Raw genomic sequence first — 21,579 nt, 5'->3', positions numbered from 1 at the left:
CCTGACAATGTTTTTGTTCCCAATACATGCTTGGCACTGATACTCTTTAGATTTAGTGTGGACTCTAATTGGACATGAAGTTATCGGACCTTTCCAGGGCTTAATGAAAGTCTCACATCACTCCCGGCCTTTTCCCAGATCTCTGTGGCTACGTCTACACTGGCCCCTTCTCTGGAAGAGGCATGCTAATTTCAAACTTTGGAATAGGGAAATCCGCGGGAGATTTAAATATCCCCCGCGGGATTTAAATAAACATGGCCGCCGCTTTTTTTCCGGCTTGGGGAAAAGCCGGAAAAAAGCGTTTAGACTGGCGCGATTCTCCGGAATAAAGCCCTTTTCTGGAGGATCTCTTATTCCTACCTGAAAGTAGGATATTTAAATCCCCCGCGGATTTCCCTATTCCAAAGTTTGAAATTAGCATGCCTCTTCCAGAGAAGGGGCCAGTGTAGACGTAGCCTGTTTGTTCAACAGGGGCATTCCCCAAGGCTCCCTCTTTCTCTAGTGGTGCCTTCGCCCATTTCCCAAGCCACCCAGCTAGTGCTCTGTCTCCCTATTCTCCGGGAGCACCTGCAGACACTTTCTGCTTCTCTGAGGTAGCAAAAGCCCCAATCTGCCCTGACTCACCCAGGTGCCCTCTCTTAAGCCCTCTGAGCATCAGTGATCCATCGCAGGTGCACTAGCCTCTTCCCTCTTCAAAGGGAGCATATTTGGATTTGGACTTTGTAGTAAGATTGAACTTTAGTTAAACCTTTCTCCGGATGAGGTCAATTCTCTCTGCACCAGGGGAGAGAACAAAGGAAGCATTCTAAACACACTTACCACTTACGGCAAGATTTTAAAAAGAGACTAGTGATTTGTATGAGAAAGCTTAGAAGGGCCTGATTTTAAGAGCCTCAGTTCCTTTTGGAAATCAGGCCTCTCTATGATGCTCACAACTGGTGCAATCAAAATCATGTCACTGAAAAATCTTGGCTTTGGTATGTATGTCTGAAATAGCTTCACATGCATACAAAAGGGCAGGTGTTAGCATTTATGATGACAGTTTCATAAAATGAAGGCCCCACCCTTTAGCTTTAAATTGCCATAGTGTCCTGTGCTGAAAAAGGAGCGGAGGTGTGGCTAATTATATCAGTAATAAACATCATAAGCAAACAAAATAATGGTTTATTACATCCCAGTTGTGGAAAGAGTAGATTTTAAAATGTAATTCCTCAAGAATGATGTGACAAATAATATACACACTTGCCAAATACTTTAGTCTAACAGACCAAGGTGACTCAAATATATTAGTTTGCTAGTAAGATAAAAAGATAGAAACTTCATCAACTGAATGGACTTTGCAGGCATTTCAGACTTTATCTAGGGCTGTGTCTACATTGGCAAGATTTTGCGCCAAAGCAGCCGCTTTTGCGCAAAAACTTGCCGCTTGTCTACACTGGCTGCGAGTTCTTGCGCAAGAACACTGATGTTCTAATGTAAGAAATCAGTGCTTCTTGCGCAAGAACTATGACTCTCCCGCTCAGGAATAAGCTCTCTTGTGCAAGTGTTCTTGAGCAAGAGGCCAGTGTAGATAGGCAACATGAATTTCTTGCGCAAGAAAGCCCGATGGCTAAAATGGACATGGGAGCTTTCTCGAGCAAGAGAGCATCTACACTGGCACAGATGCTTTTGTGCAAAAGCACATCTTTTGCACAAAAGCACATGCCAGTGTAGACGCTCTCTTGTGCAAATACTTTAACGCAAAAACTCTTGTGTTAAAAGTATTTGCGCAAAATCTTGCCAATGTAGACGTAGCCTGCATGTTTTGTAATAAGAAATGAAATAAGGAAAAAGGATTCAGTGAGCTTAACTGCACAATTGTTAATCTCTGTTAATCATAGATGCTTCTGATTTAGGTTCAAAATTTGTTTCCATGTTTACTTAAAATGAGGTAAATTAGAGAATCTGCAATTAGTTTTCATGCACTGAAGTTAGTTTGCAAATCTGTGGATAGCCACATTATGATTTGGATACAGATATCCATGGACTATGTTTGCAGATTGCAGATCGGATGTAGATAGAAACTTTCATCCATAGAGGATTCTACCTATTTAAATCAATGGAGGCCCCTAGAATTCAACAGTAAGCAAATGGCTTTTCTGTTAAGCAAGGGAAACCACTTTAAGCCCAGAGGATGTGGCGGAATTCCCTCTCCCTCTCCATTCCCAGTTCAAGCATGTGTGCTGTTAAATGATCTAATTTTACATTGGGATTCCAATGGCAATCTTTTTAAAAAAGTTAGAGTTTTGAAATCATGGCATTTATATCTTCTATGTTTCTGTTGTTTCACTATATGTTGTTCTCTCTTCTTACAACATCCCACTTTTTATTTATTTTAAAATGAATCCTATTTCCTCTTTCTTATATGTAAATGAAGGTGAAAGATTTCCCATTATTTTAGTTGTATGCTAATACTGTATGTTATTTGATTGTGGTGCCCATTTATAACTTGTGTGCTTCCCTTTAAGGAAAAATGCACATTGAGAACATCTCTTGGCATTTAAGTGCCATCTAGTGGTTAAAATATTGCTAGACACTTTTAGTTTGCTAAAGATTTTGGTCCTGATTCTCTGCTGCCTTGCATCCTGTACTGTCATCATGCTTCAGTAGTGATTCCATGATTGCAACAGGGTTCCTGTTTAAAAGCCCAAATTTCAGACCTCCTTTAAATGCACTTGTGTGTAGTTAATTCAGCTTGAAAATTGGTATGTCAGGTCAGAGCCCAAGGTGATGCAAGTCCAGGTTATCTGGTCAAGGTACTCCCAAGAGAGAAGCATCCCTAAAATACCCTGTTTTTAAAAGTACAAGGTTGGTTTTAGACCCTTTATTTCTGTGTAACCACTTATGGAAAGCACATACTCTTGCTTCCTTGTATGAACTTAGCCTTGCCTTCCCACCTTACTCCATTCCATTGGCAAAGTTGGCTGAGAAGAGCAGCTCCATGGATCCCAGGGCAGTTCTGCTGCATGTAGCTGTAAGGTCGGTGTAAAGGGTGACACCATTTTGTACAACTCCATGTACAACTTGCACCCGTGTGCACAAGGTCCATACAGATTCCAGAAACATGGTGTGGGGAGATCAATTTCTAGAGCAAGGGGCCAGCCAGGGCCAGTAGGGCAGAGCATGGCAGGGGGGGGCTGCACCCCAGCCTATGGGTCCTGTTTACAAACGAGCCATCACCAGACACACACTGGCCCATCTATCCCTGTGTTGCCAGTGTCCCCCTTCTGCCATGTCACTGTAGTGCTGCCTACGAGACTGTGGGATCCTGCTGGCAGCATCCCAGCCCAGACATGGCAGCCAGTGCAGAGCAGGGATCTCCTTGGAGGGAACTGCCACAGGCAGTCTGACTGCTGGAGTCACTAATGTTTCTGCTAATTATTTCCATCTTTCTGTGGATTTTTTCCATCTGTGTGCAGAATGCATTTTGTTATATGCACCAAGGCATGTGTGAATGTGCACTACCAGGAGAAACACAAACCCAGCTGTGGGCACTCTGCTAATCATCTGGGCAGCATTGGAACCATAGAATCATAGAATACTAGAACTGGAAGGGACCTTGAGGGGTCATCAAGCCCAATCCCCTGGCCTCAAGAACCATCTAGGTCATCTCTGACAGATGTTTCTTTAACCTGCTCTTAAATATCTCCAAGCAATTTGCTCCAGTGTTTAACCATCCTGACAGGAAGTTTTTCCTAATGTCCAACTTAAACCTCCCTTGCTGCAATTTAAGACTGTTGATTCTTGTCCTATCATCAGAGGTTAAGAAGAATAATTTTTCTCCTAACCTTTTAGGTACTTGAAAGCTGTTGTCATATCCCTTCTCAGGCCTGATCTACACTGGGAGTTTAGGTTGATCTTAGCTGTATTAGGTCAATTTTCTAAACAATGAGTTCACACCACCAAGCCCATTTGGTTAACTTTCAGGGCCGTTAAAACAGATTTCTGTATTGCAGCTTTTAGGAGGAGTAACTGCTAAATTTGACCTTGCATGGTCAACTTTATGGTAGTGCAAATGCAGCGCGTGGAAAGTCGATGTTCTTGACCTCCCGGAGATGTCCCACAATGCCGCAAGGTAACAGCTCTGTCCATGATTTTCAACTCTACTGCTCTCCAGGTGAATAGGAAAAGCACTGGGAAAATTTGAATTTCATTTCCTATGTGGCCAGCATGGCAAGCAGACCTCAGAGCAGCCAGCACACCTGAGCAGCACACTTGATCATGAGTTCTATGAGCTCCATGAGTTCCCAGGCTCACAGACAAGCACCAGCATGTAGTGTGCAGGAGATCCTGGACCTCATTGCTGTGTGGGGAGAGCCATGCAGTTTATGTACTTCTTGGCTGGATGGTCAGGTACCAAAAAAGCGATGTGCGTTCCATCTATCACTCCACCACAGTTAGGGAACCCCCTGCTATGTGCTTCATCTTTCCCAGAGTTACTACCCTCCATAGAAGAAGGGTACTGATTCCTTGGCTACTTGGATCACAACAACCCCCACAGTAGATTTCCGAATTGATTCTCAACGGATGAGTAGCTGTCTGGCAGTGCAATTGCCATTCACTTCTCCACTGTCAGAGCAGGTTTCATTCTGGTATTCTTATGCGTCAGGACAGGGAAAAGCAATTCACAAACTTTGATGAAAGTAGCCTTACGCATAGGGACGAGCTTCTGTTGCTCGTCTCATACCTGAATCACAATGCAGTCACACAAGTCTATGCTTGTCTGATGGCACCAGAACCGGCGTTCCACTGTGCCCAGAGGATTGAATGCTGGCAGCATTTGTAATTTGCTCTACTCAAGTGCTTTGCATTGTTCACTGCCTCCTGAGATTTGTCCTCATTCCTGTGAATGCTAGGTATGCTTTGGACATACACCAGCATTAGGCACACCTAGGTTAATGTGATCCATGATGGGTTCCATGCTTATGTTGCAATGGTGTCTCCAAGGGAAAAAAAGATGTGAAAAGGGTGTTTGACATTGCTCTCAAGAAGGGGGGAGGGAGGAAACAAGTGCATTATAGTCTGCAGACAACATGTACCCAGAACCACCTGCTGCACAGGTTTGGTCCCAGTGTGCACTGGGAATATAATCCAGAATGCAAAGGGGCTCAGGCACTGTGGGATAGCTACCCACAGTGTATCACTCTCAAAGTCGACAGTAGCCACCCTACTGGGGATGTGGTACATAGAACTATGTTGAATTCTTGTGCACAGTGAAGACATGCACCTTCTATTTTACAAAATTGGGTGCTAAAAAGTCAACTTTAATACATTCAACCTTATCTCGTACTATAGACATGGTCTCAGTCTTCTCTTTTCCAAACTAAATAAATCCAGTTCTTTCAGTCTTTCCTCATAGGTCATGTTTTCTAGATCTTGAATCATTTTTGTTGCTCTTCTCTGGACCTTTTCCAATTTGTCCACCACTTTCTTGAAATGTGGTGCCCAGAACTGCACACAATACTCCAGCTGAAGCCTAATCAGCACAGACTAGAGAAGATTTACTTCTTGGTTACATCTAGACTGGCATGATTTTCCGGAAATGCTTTTAACGGAAAACTTTTCCGTTAAAAGCATTTCTGGAAAATCATGCCAGTCTAAACGGAAAAGTTTTCAGTTAAAAGCATTTTCGGAACAGAGCGTCTAGATTGGCATGGACGCTTTTCCGCAAAAGCACTTTGTGCAGAAAAGCATCCATGGCCAATCTAGATGCACTTTTCCACAAAAAAGCCCCGATCGCCATTTTCGTGATTGGGGCTTTTTTGCGGAAAACAAATCTCTGCTGTCTACACTGGCCCTTTTGCGCAAAAGAACGGGAGCAGCATAGTATTTCCGCAAAAAGCACTGATTTCTTACAGTAGGAAGTCAGTGCTTTTGCAGAAATTCAAGCGGCCAGTGTAGACAGCTGGCAAACGTTTCCGGAAAAGCGGCTGATTTTCTGGAAAAACTGGCCAGTCTAGACACAGCCCTTGTATTTTGCTTACAACACTCCTTTTGATGCACCCCAGAATCATGTTTGCTTTTTTTGAGCAGTGCCACGTTGCTGACTCACATATAGCTTGTGATCCACTATGACTCCATAGATCCCTTTCTGCGGTACTCCCTCCTAAACAGTCATTTCCCATTCTGTATGTGTGAAACTGATTGTTCCTCCCTAAATGGAGCACTTTGCGTTTGTCCTTATTGAACTTCATCCTATTTACCTCAGTGAGCCACTGCCTCCTGCTGCATTGTTTGTGCAGCCCCTGGCCCACCAATGTGCCTAGGGACCCCTGAAATTGGTGACCCTCGACAACTACTAGTAAACCGAGGAGCGCGAACATGCTCCAACATATGAGCAGGAAGCTTTGGAGCACAGAGTGGCCCTGTCCACCTAGTGCTGGTGCCCACAGCAGAGAGGAGTTGTTTCCTGGGGCAAGGCAGCCACCAATTTTCCCAGCATGCTCTTCTGCAGAGTGGCAGGAAGAAGCAGGCCACACCCCAGGTAGCCCAAAGCAGACAGTCACTGGAGCAGCAGCTGCTGAAGGCTCCTCTCAACCCCTAACACTTAGGAGTGGAGGAGAGTGCTTGACCAACTGGCCTCTGGCCAAGACGTGCTTGCAGAGGGTAGGGGCGGGAAGAAACCCTGGGTCAGCTGGGCAAGAGGAGTGAGCATTGGAGTGGGTGGGGAGAAGGGTCAGGGGGTGCAGAGTAGCTAACAGCTCAGGGTGAAGCACAAATGGAGTGGGTCAGGCCGGGGTCCCATTTGAGCATGGGCATGACACCATTGTAAATTCAGTCCTGCTGGTATGTTTTATAATTGACCCCATACAACCAAGCTTTCATGTCTCCTCATATTTGATATGATCAATTGGGCAAAACCAGTAATGATCTTGAAATACCAGTGTGAGTGAACTTGAAGCTGAGTCACACAGGCAGCTAGATTTGTATCTCAACCAAGGAGCATAATTTTCTGTCCTGTCTGTCAGACTGAATGGAGTGAGTGGAGGCCAGGGGGTAGGAAAAGAGAAGCAGGGTTCAGGTTTACAAGTTTTAAGATGCAAATGTGGGTCAGAAATTGAAAAGATCCGGTCACTTGGCAGGACTGCTCCTGCAGAGAGACTCTGAGTCCCTGTCAAAGGTTGCTCTAAGGCAGCAGTTCCATTCCACAGAAACTAATTCTCAGGAGGATGGAAGGGCTTTTGTGTAACCTCAGAGCTCAAATGGTGATGTCATCTCCATGCAAAAGGATGGGAGTCTCCTGTGGGTATGTGTCAACAGAATGACTCTTTGACCTTGAGTCATTCAGAAGAAACTTAGTATTCATGAAGACTAGCTTGGTTCAAACTCTGGGTACCTGTGGCATTGTGGAACAGAGATAGCCCAAAGACTCAGAAATATTTAAATTTGCTTCAAGAAACAACTGACATTACCCAGTGTTGAATGGCAGTGTTACTGCTTATATCAGATGCAGAACTGGGCCTGGAATGATTACCCCAGCATTTTTCATAATGCATTTTACCTTAGATGGAAGGGGGGAGAAATAAAGGATTGTAATAATAATGGTGCAAATCCTTAGCTCAGGGAGAACAAGTTAGTAAAGACTGAGTGAAAACTGCAGAGCATAGTGTGGTTGGCCCTGATGCTGGTGCAGAGGGATGAAGGGATGTGCAAGGAATCTTGAGGGAGCAAAAATTGTTCCTTTCTTTTGGAAAGCCACAGTTTATTATCTGGCAATGTCTTTACGAGACATAAAACACTACATTTAAGCTGTAGGCGTGACCATGCATGGTTATATCCATATAATATGTAATCTAGTCACAATGTCTATTTTGTTCTTTCAGAATGTAGGGAAAGAATATCCTCAACATTCCTAAATGTAACAGCAGGAGTGATCAATAATTTAGTGAAATTTTTTGAGCAATTGACAGGTGCTCAGTGCTTCTAGACTGGCCTGATATAGGTCACTTGCACCATAAAGTCTTCAAAAAGGCCTTTGGTTTGTTCCTTGAATGCCACAAAGGAGCTTTATTGTTTTTTCTCTCAATGTCCTTAAAAAACTAAATGCCATGTTCTCCATTTATAGTTCACTCTCTCTGCCTCTTCAGACTGTGACTCCCTGATGAAATTGCTAAAAAGGAACTGTTAAATTGTGAAGGTTTTTGTTGTGGATTATTTGTGTGATGTGTACACTTGTCCATAAGCAACTGGATTGACACCAGTAATACATTTCACTCAGGTTATATACAGCCATCAATCAGTACTAACTAAGGCTACAATCTGGCAAGTTTATTCATGTGGCTACTGGAGTCTTCCCTCCCTCTCCCCTCTCCAACTTCTCCAGACTCTGTTGGTATCAGTGGGACTCTGAACAAGCACAGGGGCCTGCTCACATAAAATAATGCTCAGGATCAGAGCCGTAGAAATCTCTCTGTATGCGAGAAGTTGGGAGTCATAGTCACAGAACTGTCAATTTAAAATGAAAACAAACCCAGCTGATTTTCCCCAATAAAAGACAAGAGGCCAAATTACATAGGCACCACTTAATTTGCAATATGTGTTATTTCTAAATTTGTAAGATTTATATTATTTACACTGAATGTTGATGAATTCTGTATTGACATTAGTGGTTAAAATGACACATTAATTGTTCTTGCAATTAAAGCTGTCCTCTGTGCCAACTCTTGTGACATTCAAGAGAGTCATGAGCATCAGCTACTGTAGCATTTCTACTGCAGGCATAGGCATAGCAAAGGAATATCATTTAATAAAATGGAAAATGTAAGAGATATAATGGATTATAATCAGAGCAAAACTTCAGAATTTCTCATTCAGGAGGTCATGGAAATGTTTTTTAAAAACTCCACTCCCTCATCCCCACACCAGTTATTCACATAGATCACAGACACTGACAGTAAAGATTAATAATGGAAGAGACACTAAATCAAGATGTCACTAACTTCACAATGAACAAACACTTAGCATGGCTCTGCAAGATGTCGAGTCCCTCCTGCAAGGTGCTACTAGCAGAGTTGTCAATTAATGTTTTTATATTTCAAATAGAGCTCTTTCTACAAGATATGCTCTTGCTCAAGCAGAAGTGGAATTTGTCATTGGACTACTTTATTCACCCCAACATGAAGATTCAGGGTGACCAAATTGTGTAATGAATTCAGGTTGAATTTGGCAAATAGTTTTGGCTGAATAAAAATAAAAAAAAGTTTTTTTTAAGTTGCAATGAACTGTTTTAGATGTTATTAAAATCATATTTTGACTTTTTGTTTTGAAATGACGTATTCTTTCTAAATTTAGCTAGATTTGTTTGAATTTTTGAAGAGGGTTTAAAAAAACACACCTGAAAACGTAACATCATATAAAATGAAAAAAATTGGATAGAACAAAATGTTTAATTTGCCTTGCAATGATTTTTTAAAAATTCTTTAGCTGAGAGAAAAGGAAAAAATTCAGATTCATTTTGACTCCAGATATTTTTTCTGAGTTTTCAGTTTGGCCACCAAACTGAAAAATCATTTTTTTGTGCAGTTTTAGTAGATTTGAGGCAGAAGTTCTGTTGCTTGTATAATGTAAGAGGTAAAGCAAGTCCTTTTGGCCTTAAAATCTATGAAAGTGTGGTAGGCCTGGGATCACTTAACATAGCTTGTCTGTTGGTAAATAAAATGTTTGGGTTGTAAACAGATTTTCAAGCTGATGGCGGTTTCACATATTTTTCTTTCCTAGGCCGTGTCCAGACTCAGGGGTTTTTTCGGGAAAAGTAGCCTTTTCCCGAAAAAACTTCCCCTGCGTCCAGACTCAAGCCGCGTTCTTTCGAAATTATTTCGAAAGAACGCGGCTTTTCTTTCGATGGCGGTAAACCTCGTTTCACGAGGAAGAACGCCTTCCTTCGAAAGTTCCTCTTTCGAAGGAAGGCGTTCTTCAATGTAAAGAGGCCGTCTTCGAAAGAGAGCATCCAGACTCGCTGGGTGCTCTCTTTCGAAAAAGCGGATTTCTCTTTCGAAAGATCCGCCTGCAGTCTAGACGCGATCTTTTGAAAGAGGCTCTTTCGAAAGATGCTTTCGAAAGAGCCTCTTTCGAAAGAAGCCTGCAGTCTAGACATAGCCCTAATGAAAAAGAGTTGAGGAGAAAGAATGGCCCAAAGAACTCCTCTCACTGCAAACAAGTCAGGATTAATTGCAGCAAGTATTGGATTGTTATTCGAGTTGCCAGATGGTTTCAACAAAAATTCCGAACACACTTGACATTACATCACAATCTATACTACATCTTATTTAGAAAATACCGGACATTTATATTTTTTCAATTTGTTTCCTGAACAGAAAGCTCAAATACTGGACTGTCTGGTTCAAAACTGGACATCTGGCAACCCTAGTTGTTATGCTAATTTTGTGGTGACTTGGGGATGCTGTTCAACAGCAAACTTTTAGCACAGATCAAAAAAGATCTGTACCTAGAAAATGTCCTGGTACTTTGGAAGTTGATGTGATGTGAAGACAGCCTGATTTGTCTACGTGTTGTTGTGCTGCAGGGAATGACCATCCGTCCTCTTGTTGACTTATTAGATGTGAAGAGAAAAAGAGAAAGTGCACCCACTGTGGGGGAACAGATTCACATCCGGGTAAGTGGTTCAGCTCTTTATGCCCAGCCCAAGGATATGTGTGATTATAGCATTTCAGTTTGCTTGGCAGGATCAGGGCCTATGAGCAAAGCAATTTGCCGGTGAGGACCCCTCCACCCTTGTAGAGTTTACTGAGTTCAGTGGGGTGTTGTGAATGCAGATTCCTTTTCAGGTTCAGTTGCAGGCAGTAAGCCCTCGTATTATTTCTTATTTGCATTGCAGTAGCACGCAGGAAGCTGATCAGGGTGCCAGTGTGCTAGGTGCCCTTGGGGGTGTTCTCGCTGGCTACTAATTGCCACCAAATGATAGCAGGATAGCCGCCAACAGAAGAGAGCTGACACCAAAAGAAAACACTGCTCCAAACATGGGTTGAGGGCTAAGCTGCAGGGGCTGTCTGGGACATCATAGAAGGTCTAGCGGTAATGTATTTTGTATATAATATTCATATACTTGGCAGTTACATCTCTCAGCTAAAATTCCTCAGCATCAGCTTGCTCCAAACCCTGCTGAAGTCAGTGAAAAGACTCTGTCATGGCTCCTTCCCCACTCTGGCATGATAAATGCAGAAGTGGGGGCCAGCGAGTATACCCCAAAACCTTATCTACCAGGTTTTGGTATAAAACTTCCCCCCAAAATCTTAAAACCTAGATTTTGGGAATAAAACTTCCGCTGCCAGCACCCAAATTAATAAAGAAAACCAGGGGACACACCATTTGGGAAAATCTCACCCCTAACGTAAAAAGCAGGACACCACCATTAACCAATGCCAGGTTAATAAAAAGAAAAGAGAAAACTTTTATTATTACAACAATATTCCTGTTGCAAGCATAATGACTAGATGGAAAGGTAACAAAATATACTCATGGAGAACTCCATGGGTCTAGAACTTAGTTACAAAGAAAAGCCAAAACATCTTTTACACAGTGTACAGACATCAGATCCCAAACCCAAACCATAAAACAAGAACAACAACCTAAACTTTACCCTACTTACAGAAAGTGAAGAAAGAGTCTTTTCTTGGAGGGAGACATAGGCATAGGCTGCTTTTTTTCCGGCTTTTTCTGGAGGATCTCTTATTCTTACTTTGAAGTAGGAATAAGAGATCCTCTGGAAAAGGGCTTTATTCTGGAGGTCTAGACGCTTTTTTCCGGCTTTTCCCCAAGCCGGAAAAAAAGCGGCGGCCATGTTTATTTAAATCCGCAGGGGATATTTAAATCCCCTGCGGATTTCCCTATTCCCACTTTCAAAATTAGCATGCCCCTTCCGAAAAAGGGGCCAGTGTAGACGTAGCCATAGTGTCTGTCCCCCTCAATAGCTGGAGAGAACTCACCAAGAGCCAAAGGAGGGAAAAACCCAAATTCCTTTGTCCCCCAGTTTGAAATTCCTACCTTCATTCCTATTGGCCACTCCACCTGGTTAGGTATAGTTAACCTCTTATACCCCAGGCTGCTGGCTAACCCTCATAATCATGACAGACTCATTTGATTCAAGCCACAGAAATAAGAGCAATTAATCCTGTTCTAGGGATGAAAATCTTACTGACTCCAAGAAGGGCTGCTGTGTAATGGTTTTCTATATGGGCCCACATAAGCACAGATGCCCCCTCTTTCACTGGAAATGCTCACTTTACAGGCTTCACAGACAGGGTCTCCTCACCTGGCTTATGAAGAATACTCCCATGCTGTTTGTTACCCTGTTTGTGTTCAGAGCTGGTAAATATTCCTGGAGTGGGCTCCTTCAAAACTCGTGGCCTGGCCCTGCATCCCCCAGCCCCTCTGCTGCTCTGTGTGCTCTGCCCCTGCTTGCCATCCTGGGCGATATAAAATGCGTGGGAGCCCTGACATCACCACCAGCAGCATAACCGGGGCTAGAGTGGCTTCCAGCCGCTCAGGGTATGTCTACACTACAAAGTTAGTTCGAACTAATGGACGTTAGTTCGAACTAATTTTCATAGGCGCTACACTAGCGCTCCGTTAGTTCGAACTAGCTAATCCTCATTCCACAAGGATTAAGCCTAGTTCGAACTTACTAGTTCGAATTAAGGGCTGTGTAGACCCTTAATTCGAACTAGTGGGAGGCTAGCCCTCCCCAGATTTCCCTGGTGGCCACTCTGGCCAACACCAGGGAAACTCGTCTGCCCCCCTCCCGGCCCCGGACCCCTTAAAGGGGCACGGGCTGGCTACGGTGCCCGTGCCAGGTGCAAGCCTGCCAGCACCCAGCCAGCAGACCCTGCACCTGGCACGGATCGAGCCAGCCACCCGATGCCCCCCAGCCCTCCCCCTCTTCCCGGGACCAGGCTGGCGGCTCCCGGGAGCTTGCCCGGGACCGCAAGAGGCGGGCACCCGCCTGGGCTAGTGCAGACATCGTGGACCTCGTCCACGATCTCCGCACTAGGCACAGGAAAGTGGCCGGCTAGGGCAGGAGAGCTGCCAGCCTGGCCACCCAGGAGCAGGAGTGCATGAAAACCAAGGTGGTCCACTGAGACCCCCGACCCTGAGCCCTGAGCTTACAATGGCTGTCCTGGGTCAGACCAAAGGTCCATCTAGCCCAGTAGCCTGTCTGCCAACAGCAGCCAACCCTAGGGACCCTGGAGGGGATGGACCGGAGACAGTGACCAAGCCATTTGTCTTGTGCCATCCCTCTCCAGCCTTCCACAAACCTTGGGCAGGGACACCACTCCTACCCCCTGGCTAATAGCACTCCATGGACCCAACCTCCATGACTTGATGTCACTTCCCTTTAAACTCTGTTCCAGTTCTAGCCTTCACAGCCTCCTGCAGCAAGGAGTTCCACAGGTTGACTCTGTGCTTTGTGAAGAACAACTTTCTGTTACTAGTTTGAAGCCTGTTACCCATTCCTTTCCTTTGGTGTCCTCTAGTCCTTCTTTATGGGAACTAATGAAGAACTTTTCTGTATGCAGCCTCTCCACCCCACTCATGCTTTTAGAGACCTCTAACCTGTCCCCCCTCCGTCTCCTCTTTTCTAAGATGAGAAGTCCCAGTCTCTTTAGCCTCTCTTCATATGGGACCTGTTCCCAACCCCTGATCATTTTAGTTGCCCTCCCCTCTCCCAGCCTCTCTCTTCCCCTCTCCCACCCCCTTTTCCCAGTCCCCCTCAGTTTTGTTCAATAAAGACAGATTCCATTTTTGAACACAATTGTCCTTTATTTTGTACATCAAGAAAAGGGGCTAGGGAAGGGTAAGTGGAAGGAGGTGAGGGAGGAATGGGGTACACGCCCCCGATGGGGAGGACTGGGCTGGCTCTGCGGGCTTTTGGGGTGGAACCTCTCCTGCAGTCCCCCGATTGCCCCCTCTCCCAAGATGGCAGCCTGCGGCAAGTGCAGCCGGTCTGATGGCCGAGTGCTGTGATGTGCCCAGTGTGGGTACTCCGGGCACTCCAAGCCAGGACTGCTTTGCAAGCGGGGCACCCCTGAGAACTGTCTGTCCGGGGTGGGGGTCGGGACCCTTTAAGCACAGCCCTTGGCTAACCTGAGACAGCATCTCCACGCTCTAAGTCCTCCTCTGATGCCCTGCTGGCACTGCTTCCGTCCATCCTTAAGCCCTGTTCAGGGTCCACTTAATGTGGACATGCTAGTTCGTATTAACAAAACGCTAATTCAAACTAGTTTTTTAGTCTAGATCCATTAGTTCGAATTAGATTAGTTCGAATTAACTAATTCAAACTAAGTTAGTTCGAATAATGTTGTAGTGTAGACGTACCCTCACTCACCCCAACTGCCGACATGTGTGTTCCTGTGGCCAAGAGGAGGCAGGAGTGGGGGGTCTGTGTGTCGTGTGCTGCTCTAATCCTGCTGCCCTGCCAGTGGTGGTGGCTCCCTCTGTTTTAATTCACCCAGGAGCAGCAGGTGAGGTTGGGAGATGCACAGGAGCAGTGGGGCTGGGGGAGCATGTGGGCCAGCAGCACTTGGAGACCCCCCCAAGCCATTGTCAGAGGGGTGTCCCTAGGTAAGTGGGCACCCTCTCAACTCCCCCACAACCCTTTTATGCACCCCACTCCCTCCAGAGCCTGCATCTTCTTCCTCCAGCCCCAGTCCTGTCCCCAAGCTGTCTCCTAGAGCCTGCACCCAAGAATCCTACCACCTGCCCCAGGCCAGAGCCAGCACCCAGACTCCATCCTAGAGCCTGAACCTCTCAGCCTGTCCTGCACCCACATCCCCTCCCAGCGCCTGCACCCCAGACCCATACCCGCACCCACATCCCCTCCCAGTGCCTGCACCCCAGACCTGCACCCACATCCCCTCCCAGCGCCTGCACCCCAGACCCATACCCGCACCCACATCCCCTCCCAGTGCCTGCACCCCAGACCTGCACCCACATCCCCTCTCAGAGCCTGCACCCACATCCCCTCTCAGAGCCTGCACCCCAGACCTGCACCCACATCCCCTCTCAGAGCCTGCACCCCAGACCTGCACCCACATCCCCTCTCAGTGCCTGCACCCCAGACCTGCACCCACATCCCCTCTCAGAGCCTGCACCCCAGACCCATACCTGCACGCAAGCCTCCACAGAACTTTACCATCACCCATCCTACAACCAAACACCCTCCCAGAGCCTGCCCCTTTCTGCCCTTCAATCCCCTGCTCTAGTCCAGAGCCTTCGTGCAGCACCCAAACTCCCTCTCACGGCCTTAGGTAGGTGGAGGGGAGGGAGAGTTTGAGTTTCAGAGTGGGCTGTGGGAATTCTGGGCACCACAACATTTTTTGCAAACCTGCTGTCTGTGTTTCTTCACAAGTGCTGCACAAGTAGCCTGCAAAAAGTTGCCATGTGAGTCCCAGAGTAAGGCTGTGCCTTGAAGAAGTGGTAAATTTAATTGGATATTAGTTTTTAGCTTCAAACCGCAAGGGATTATTACACTTAAAAAGCCAGTGTATGCAGTTTCCCCAACACATTGGTACAGACTTCCAAACTAATTCAATTTGGTAGACTTGGGTCATTTCCTATTTGAGATTAGATATCAGCCATGTCTGTGGTGAGCAATAGAGTCTGCATGTAACTGAAAAAAAAAAATTATTTAGTGTGTTTCAGCATTGGTAGATCTGATATGGTGTAATATGAACAGTCTCTAAAATATAAGCAGTGAACACACTAGAATTCCAGACACAGCCTCCCCGAGACCACTTTTAAACAATTACCTGAACAAAAGAAAAACAAGCCCAGAGAGGCTAAATGACTTGCCCATAGTCACTCTGTAGTGGCAGAGTCATCAGTAATGCCCGTATGTTTAAACTTTCAGGCCAATTCCTTTTTCTCCTGCCTCCAGGATAAAATGGGCTTCATTCTCAGCTGAGGCAAATTTCAGCTGAGAGCAGGGAATGAAGGTTGGGAGCTTTATACTTGTCCCAGTCTCAGGGCTGGTCTAAATTCCCTTATGGGCTGTTAGGCCAGCTGGAATTGCTGGAATGCAGTGTGCTCTGGACAAGTGCCCATGCACTTCTGATCTGCCCTTATGCTGTGGGGCCAGGGAAGGGTGATGTAGAGCTGCCAACACCAGATAGGCAGACAGAGAATTCCAGCTTGCTAGAGAAATGCTCTGCTTACAGTTTAGCAGAGGTTCAGAGTACCTGCTTGAAACAATAGCGGGTATCATGATAGTAGGATTTTTTACTAGGCCGTGTCCGTTGAAGCATTTTGTCAAAGTTAAAGTGCTAGTTATGAATAGATTTTTTTTGTTGTGGTAAATCATTTTTACCTGAGTACTGATTCCTAAAGAATATTTTCTCTCTTTATGATGGCACCAACAACAAACAAAATGAAAACACAGGTGTTTGCTTTGAAAGCACTTGTAGGAAACAAGCCTGGCTTTCTCCCAGTTAGTATGTGTTATGGGGCTTTGTCTAAGGTTAATGGAACAGTTCAATAGGCTGAAGAGGCTTTTCCTATAGCAAACAGGAAACACTTCCTTCTTTTGTTAGCGCATGAATACTAAATCATCTTTAAGATGTGTTTATTGGGTAACTTGAGCTGCAAACTGCTATGTACTAATTAAGTAGACAAGATAACAACACAAGGTAGCTAGAAAGCAGGCACACAGGAACCCAAAGGAAGCTTTCTTCCTTTATTTTTTCAGAGGGGCTAATTGTAATACTCCATTTGGATCCCACTTTACCATTTTGACTGAAGGATTCAGTTTAGGACTTTTTAAACTAAACATTTGTTGTGTTAGTGTTAGAAAGAGTGGCTCTGATTCTGCAGCCCTTAAACAGCTGGAACTTTTGCCTCTGCAAAAATGAAAATGGATTCCCATGAATGTGAGTAGATGTGCGACCTACTGCCTTGGGGAATCCGTGACAGAGGCTGAGAATGGATGTGAGCCATCCGCAAAGGTGATGCACAGTCCAATCCCTATTTTCCTCCCTGCTAGTTCTAACTTCTCACAGACATCTAGGCCAGCACCCTTTGAGAAAGAACTGCCAGCTCCGCCCCTCCCAGAACTTTTCCAGATGAAGTACAGAATGGCTTGTAGCCACCCTACACAGGAATCAATTGCCTGCCAGCACCACGCTGCTAGTGCTGTACAAATAATAATAATAATAAAATAATAATAATACATACCTGTCAGTGGCATCTGATCCTTGCTGATTTGAAAGCAGAAAAAGTGAGGGCGGGTTAGAAAAGTAATATCTGCAGGCATCCCCTACCTTTTAATAACTACATGGTTGACCTAATTCACTTACTTATCCAAAAAAGAAGGGTTGGGTATTTGTTACTCAAACTAACCTCAGCCTGGGAGACCAAGTATTGTCTTATTAGTATTTATTACCTAGTTAAAAATGAAACCCTATAAATGTAACAGAGAAATAAGAAAAAAACTTCTGTGGCATAACATGTCCTGGACTCCACCTCCTAAGCCACTTTTTAAAGACCCCGTCTTGATGGGCAAAAAGAATGTGATTTTCAGTTCTCTTAGCTCAGCTGAGTTACTTTACTGTGACAAGGTGTAGCCCAACACAAATCTGAAGTAGGTTGCCAGGTGTCCGGTATTCACCCAGACAGTCTGGTATTTTTGGCTCCTGTCCAGTAAAAAAAATCAGAGAATACCGGACACCTAAAATGTCCGGTATTTTCTGAATTTTCCCCTGGTCAGGAGGCGAAAGTGCCGGGTACCTGGCAACCCTACAAACACTCAGGGCCTGGCCTCCAACACCCCCAGTCCCCATGCTTACCTGGTTCCCTAAGGCTGCTGGCACAAAATGGCTGCTGGCCAAAAGACCTAGGGGAACCAGGTAAGCATGGGTCTTAGTGCTCAACTACTCCCCTGTTCCTATCCCTGCACTTAAAGGGAACATGCTGGTTTTAATGCTGGTTTATTTTAAATTTTTTTTTTGCTCAGCAACTTTGGTCTCCTCCCCTTTTTTCCCCCCTTCAACAGAATTTTTTCCCGATGCAGGGGGAGGGGCGTGTTCGGTAGTTTTGTTTCAGCCATCTGGCAACCCTAATCTGAAGCCATGTTAGGTTGCAGTGTAGTAGCTGCAGGGCAAGTCAGAGTGGAGGAGACTGATTGGAGAGCACTGCCACAGGATTAACAGCTATTTGCTGAAAGCCTGGTATGTTTCTATCTGCAAAAGGAGATTTCTCTAACTACAGCTGGATGAAGCTGCACAGGAACAAAAAGTGGCCTAGCAGAGCCTGTTGTACTGAGGATGATAGCTGGAAAGGCAATTTGGGAAATTCAGACATTTTTAAAGTTGAAAATTTCCCCGTTCAAAATTTGTAACACAAACCTAAGCTGTTTGAGTTTAACATGCAATATAGTCATTGATTTTTATTTAGTAGCTGTTTATTACTCTGTCTAGTAGAACCTAGTCCTATGTAGTCAGCACCTATACACCAAATATGTCTCTTTATTGAAACACATTGTTCTCCAAGAATTCATGATGAAGCTTCCAGAGCTCATCAAATCATGCTCTGCAGAACATGGGCTAACTTGCATGCATCATATAGAACAGATACATGCCTCTCAGTGATTATTCTCTGCTTGTGCAAAGAAAGAAACCAAATCGCTCACTGTATTCTAGGACCAAGAAATATGCATAGATGTTTGAATGGGGAATCATGTAGACAGCTCCTGTTCTTTTTTACAGTTTACTATACGTAGCTGAAAATGTCCCCTATTTCCTCTGCTGGCTTTTGATGTTATCTAACAGAGTTCGTCATATATGCAATAATACACCAGTGTATAGCAAAATCCTCTTTTCTGTTTAGTTCTTGGATCATTTGCTGGCTGGCATAGAAGATATATCTGGACACTGGGGACAGTATTACTGGAAAGACAAGTAAGGATTTGCCAAAAATACAACTGCTTACATGTTTGAAAAAAAGGAGTCTGGTTTCTGTTTCCATAGGTTCCACTGGGGGATATCTGAGCTTCATTCATCCATGTGTCGTAAAGCAGATGACAGCCACAAACAAAGAGGGACAGCTTTGTTTTTCTTTTCTTAAATTCAAAAGGTGGGACCAGGTAGTCTGGGCACCAAATCAGAACAGATTGTTCCTGTTCCTCCCTCCGCTGGGATGTCATGCATGGTGGTACTTCATTGACAGAGGACTCCTTTCTTCTCTTCCCATAACCTACGCTGTAACTTCATGTGCTGCACTATCTAGTCCATGTGGGGCACAACCCTGCATTATCTGCACACCCACAAAGCAGGGAGGGCAGGGTTGGGCTCCTGACCCACTAGTTGCTGGAAATGAGGCATGTACAGGAACAGCAGCCAGGTGCCAGAACCAGTTCTGGGACATGGGAAAGAAAGAATGAGAGAGTGCAATTTTGTTCCAAGAGTATTGCAGGTTCTGCACAGTAGTGTTTTATTTTTGTTTCCTTCAAGTCATGAGCATTGCAGTATTCGTACAGCAGAGGTTTTTATTTTATTTATTTTTTGTCCCTGAACAGATTGGAATATTTCAACAGCAAATATCTTCAGAAGTTCTTACTCCGAGAGTATGACCAGCCAAAATCAAGTATTGTGCTGCTCTATGAAAAGCTAGAGAGGAAACATGCCATTGAGCTAGTGGAAGCAGGGCAGCTAATTCATGAGCCATCCCATACATCTTTGCTGTAAGTGTTTGTTTCCCTGGCCTGGTGTAGTGACACACACAAATCACTTCACATTACAAAGGCTGATGGGTGGTTGATTCCCTGCTTGGGGATCCTGACTACAGGCACACTGGTATCCATTTGTAACACAGACAGAGGCATGTCCATGGCATTATGTAAAATATAGATTACTAAAAGAAATATTTTTAAAAATTGTAAAAGTTTTATTGTTTAACCATTTGAACCAGATTCAGTTAATCCATGTTTGGTTTATCCATTCTGTGCGACTCGCCCATTGAAAGATGAAAGTGCTAGTCAGTCCCCTGGCACATGATGGTTGTACAATAACTTTATATCAGAACCCTAATGGAATATCAATTTATCAATTTATGTAAATTTCCTAATGAAAGTTGAATTTGTCGCATGATTCCATAGAGTAGCTGGGTCACCAGCTCTTGTTTGTTGTCTGCTTGGGGTGTTAACATAGACAGTTAATCTCACTTTTGGGTGTGGTGGAGGAAAGAGGTTTGCTATACATAACCTGAGGGCAGGGGAGGGGACCCTCACACATCAAATCTTAAAGCAGCATTATTACCTGAAGCTCAATGGTTTGCAGTTGCCGCAGCTGCCTAATAGCTAATCAGCACAGATTGTGGGCAGATGTTGAGGGAGCTATGTTGACCCTTATTTCAATGTAAATGCTTCTGCATCCATTGTATGAGGGATAACTTTCTCTTCCCAGTGGATACTCAGGATCTGGGGGGGTGGGATCCTGCACCTGCATAGCCCATCCTCTTGGACGGAACAGTTAATGAATTCCCTGCCCTTTATGCCCCTGCTTACTGGCTGCTCCATGAGAAGAAATGATGTAGCCTAGACAGATGTAAAGAAAGTTCTTTTGGTGAATTGTCCCACTGCTGTGCCAGAGGAGCTAAACTCACAGTTTTCTCCTGGCAAGCATGTGTGTGTAACTCCCAGCAAGTTGTGCGCAATGTTGTACCTGAACAGATTACATGCATTTGGTGGCAAACTTTAAAATCATTCAAAAATTATGGAGAAAATAATGGCAAGTCTGGGCAATTATGTCAGAAGTTAAAGTAACAGGACTGTGATTCCATCTCCCCCTGACATTTCTACTCTACTCTGACATTTCTACTCTACTATGCATCTTGCTGTTCACCAGCCCAGTTTCCTTGTAGTAGTCTATCAGCTCAGCAAACAAGCTGCTAATTGTAACGTCAGCTTCTTTACGTGCCTTTGGAATTTACCTCATTCATGAAGCATTGATGAAGAACACAGGTGTTTTCTTTGCAGTGACAGCCACCGATCTACCGTAGTGGTCAAAGAATCAGACTCTATGAATCCAGATGTGCTGGAAAATATACAGAAAATATTGTCAAGAAACCTATACCGAATAAGAAGAACAGTAAGGTTTTCCCATTCATGCTACAATATAGCAGTTATATGAATTGTAAAATATTATTATTCTGACTCTCAGCAGCATGCACTGATATTGAGATGATTTGGATATGCTACTAAAGGTCTCCCTCTAAACAAAGTGAAGATAAACACTCCTTTTGTTGGCATTTCTCTGTTTGTGTGTGTAACGAGATGGCTTTAGTTCTGTGCACCCTCTCCATACAATTTATAAATGCTGGCATCGTGAAAGAGAGAAAAGGGGGCGAGGAAGGGAATATGTCTGTGCATGCAGAGTCCCTAGCAGGGATGGGAGAATGTGGGATCATGGTGTGGGGGGAAGGGAGCTATAGAGAGGAGAGTGGGAATGGGAGGGCACACAGAGCCTCTGGCCTGGGTTAGGAGACTGTAGTGTGGGGGAAGGAGGGCATGGAGAACACACAGACCCTGGTATGTGG

At 44.7% G+C, this 21,579-nt stretch overlaps 1 protein-coding gene across 1 annotated transcript in view; it reads left to right on the top strand.

The window, feature by feature from the left end:
- Positions 1-21,579, top strand: part of LOC102454649 (sodium/hydrogen exchanger 2-like) — a 67,521-nt gene that overhangs the window by 32,897 nt on the left and 13,045 nt on the right. The window contains exons 6-9 of the mRNA XM_025188353.2: positions 10,562-10,651; positions 18,874-18,944; positions 19,562-19,726; positions 21,020-21,131. Coding sequence (XP_025044138.2) covers positions 10,562-10,651; positions 18,874-18,944; positions 19,562-19,726; positions 21,020-21,131 — 438 coding nt within the window. The remainder of the gene's footprint in view (positions 1-10,561; positions 10,652-18,873; positions 18,945-19,561; positions 19,727-21,019; positions 21,132-21,579) is intronic.

Source organism: Pelodiscus sinensis, chromosome 13 (assembly GCF_049634645.1).
Source record: "Pelodiscus sinensis isolate JC-2024 chromosome 13, ASM4963464v1, whole genome shotgun sequence".
Classification (NCBI taxonomy): domain Eukaryota; kingdom Metazoa; phylum Chordata; order Testudines; family Trionychidae; genus Pelodiscus; species Pelodiscus sinensis.
This window is presented reverse-complemented; position numbering and strand designations above follow the sequence as displayed.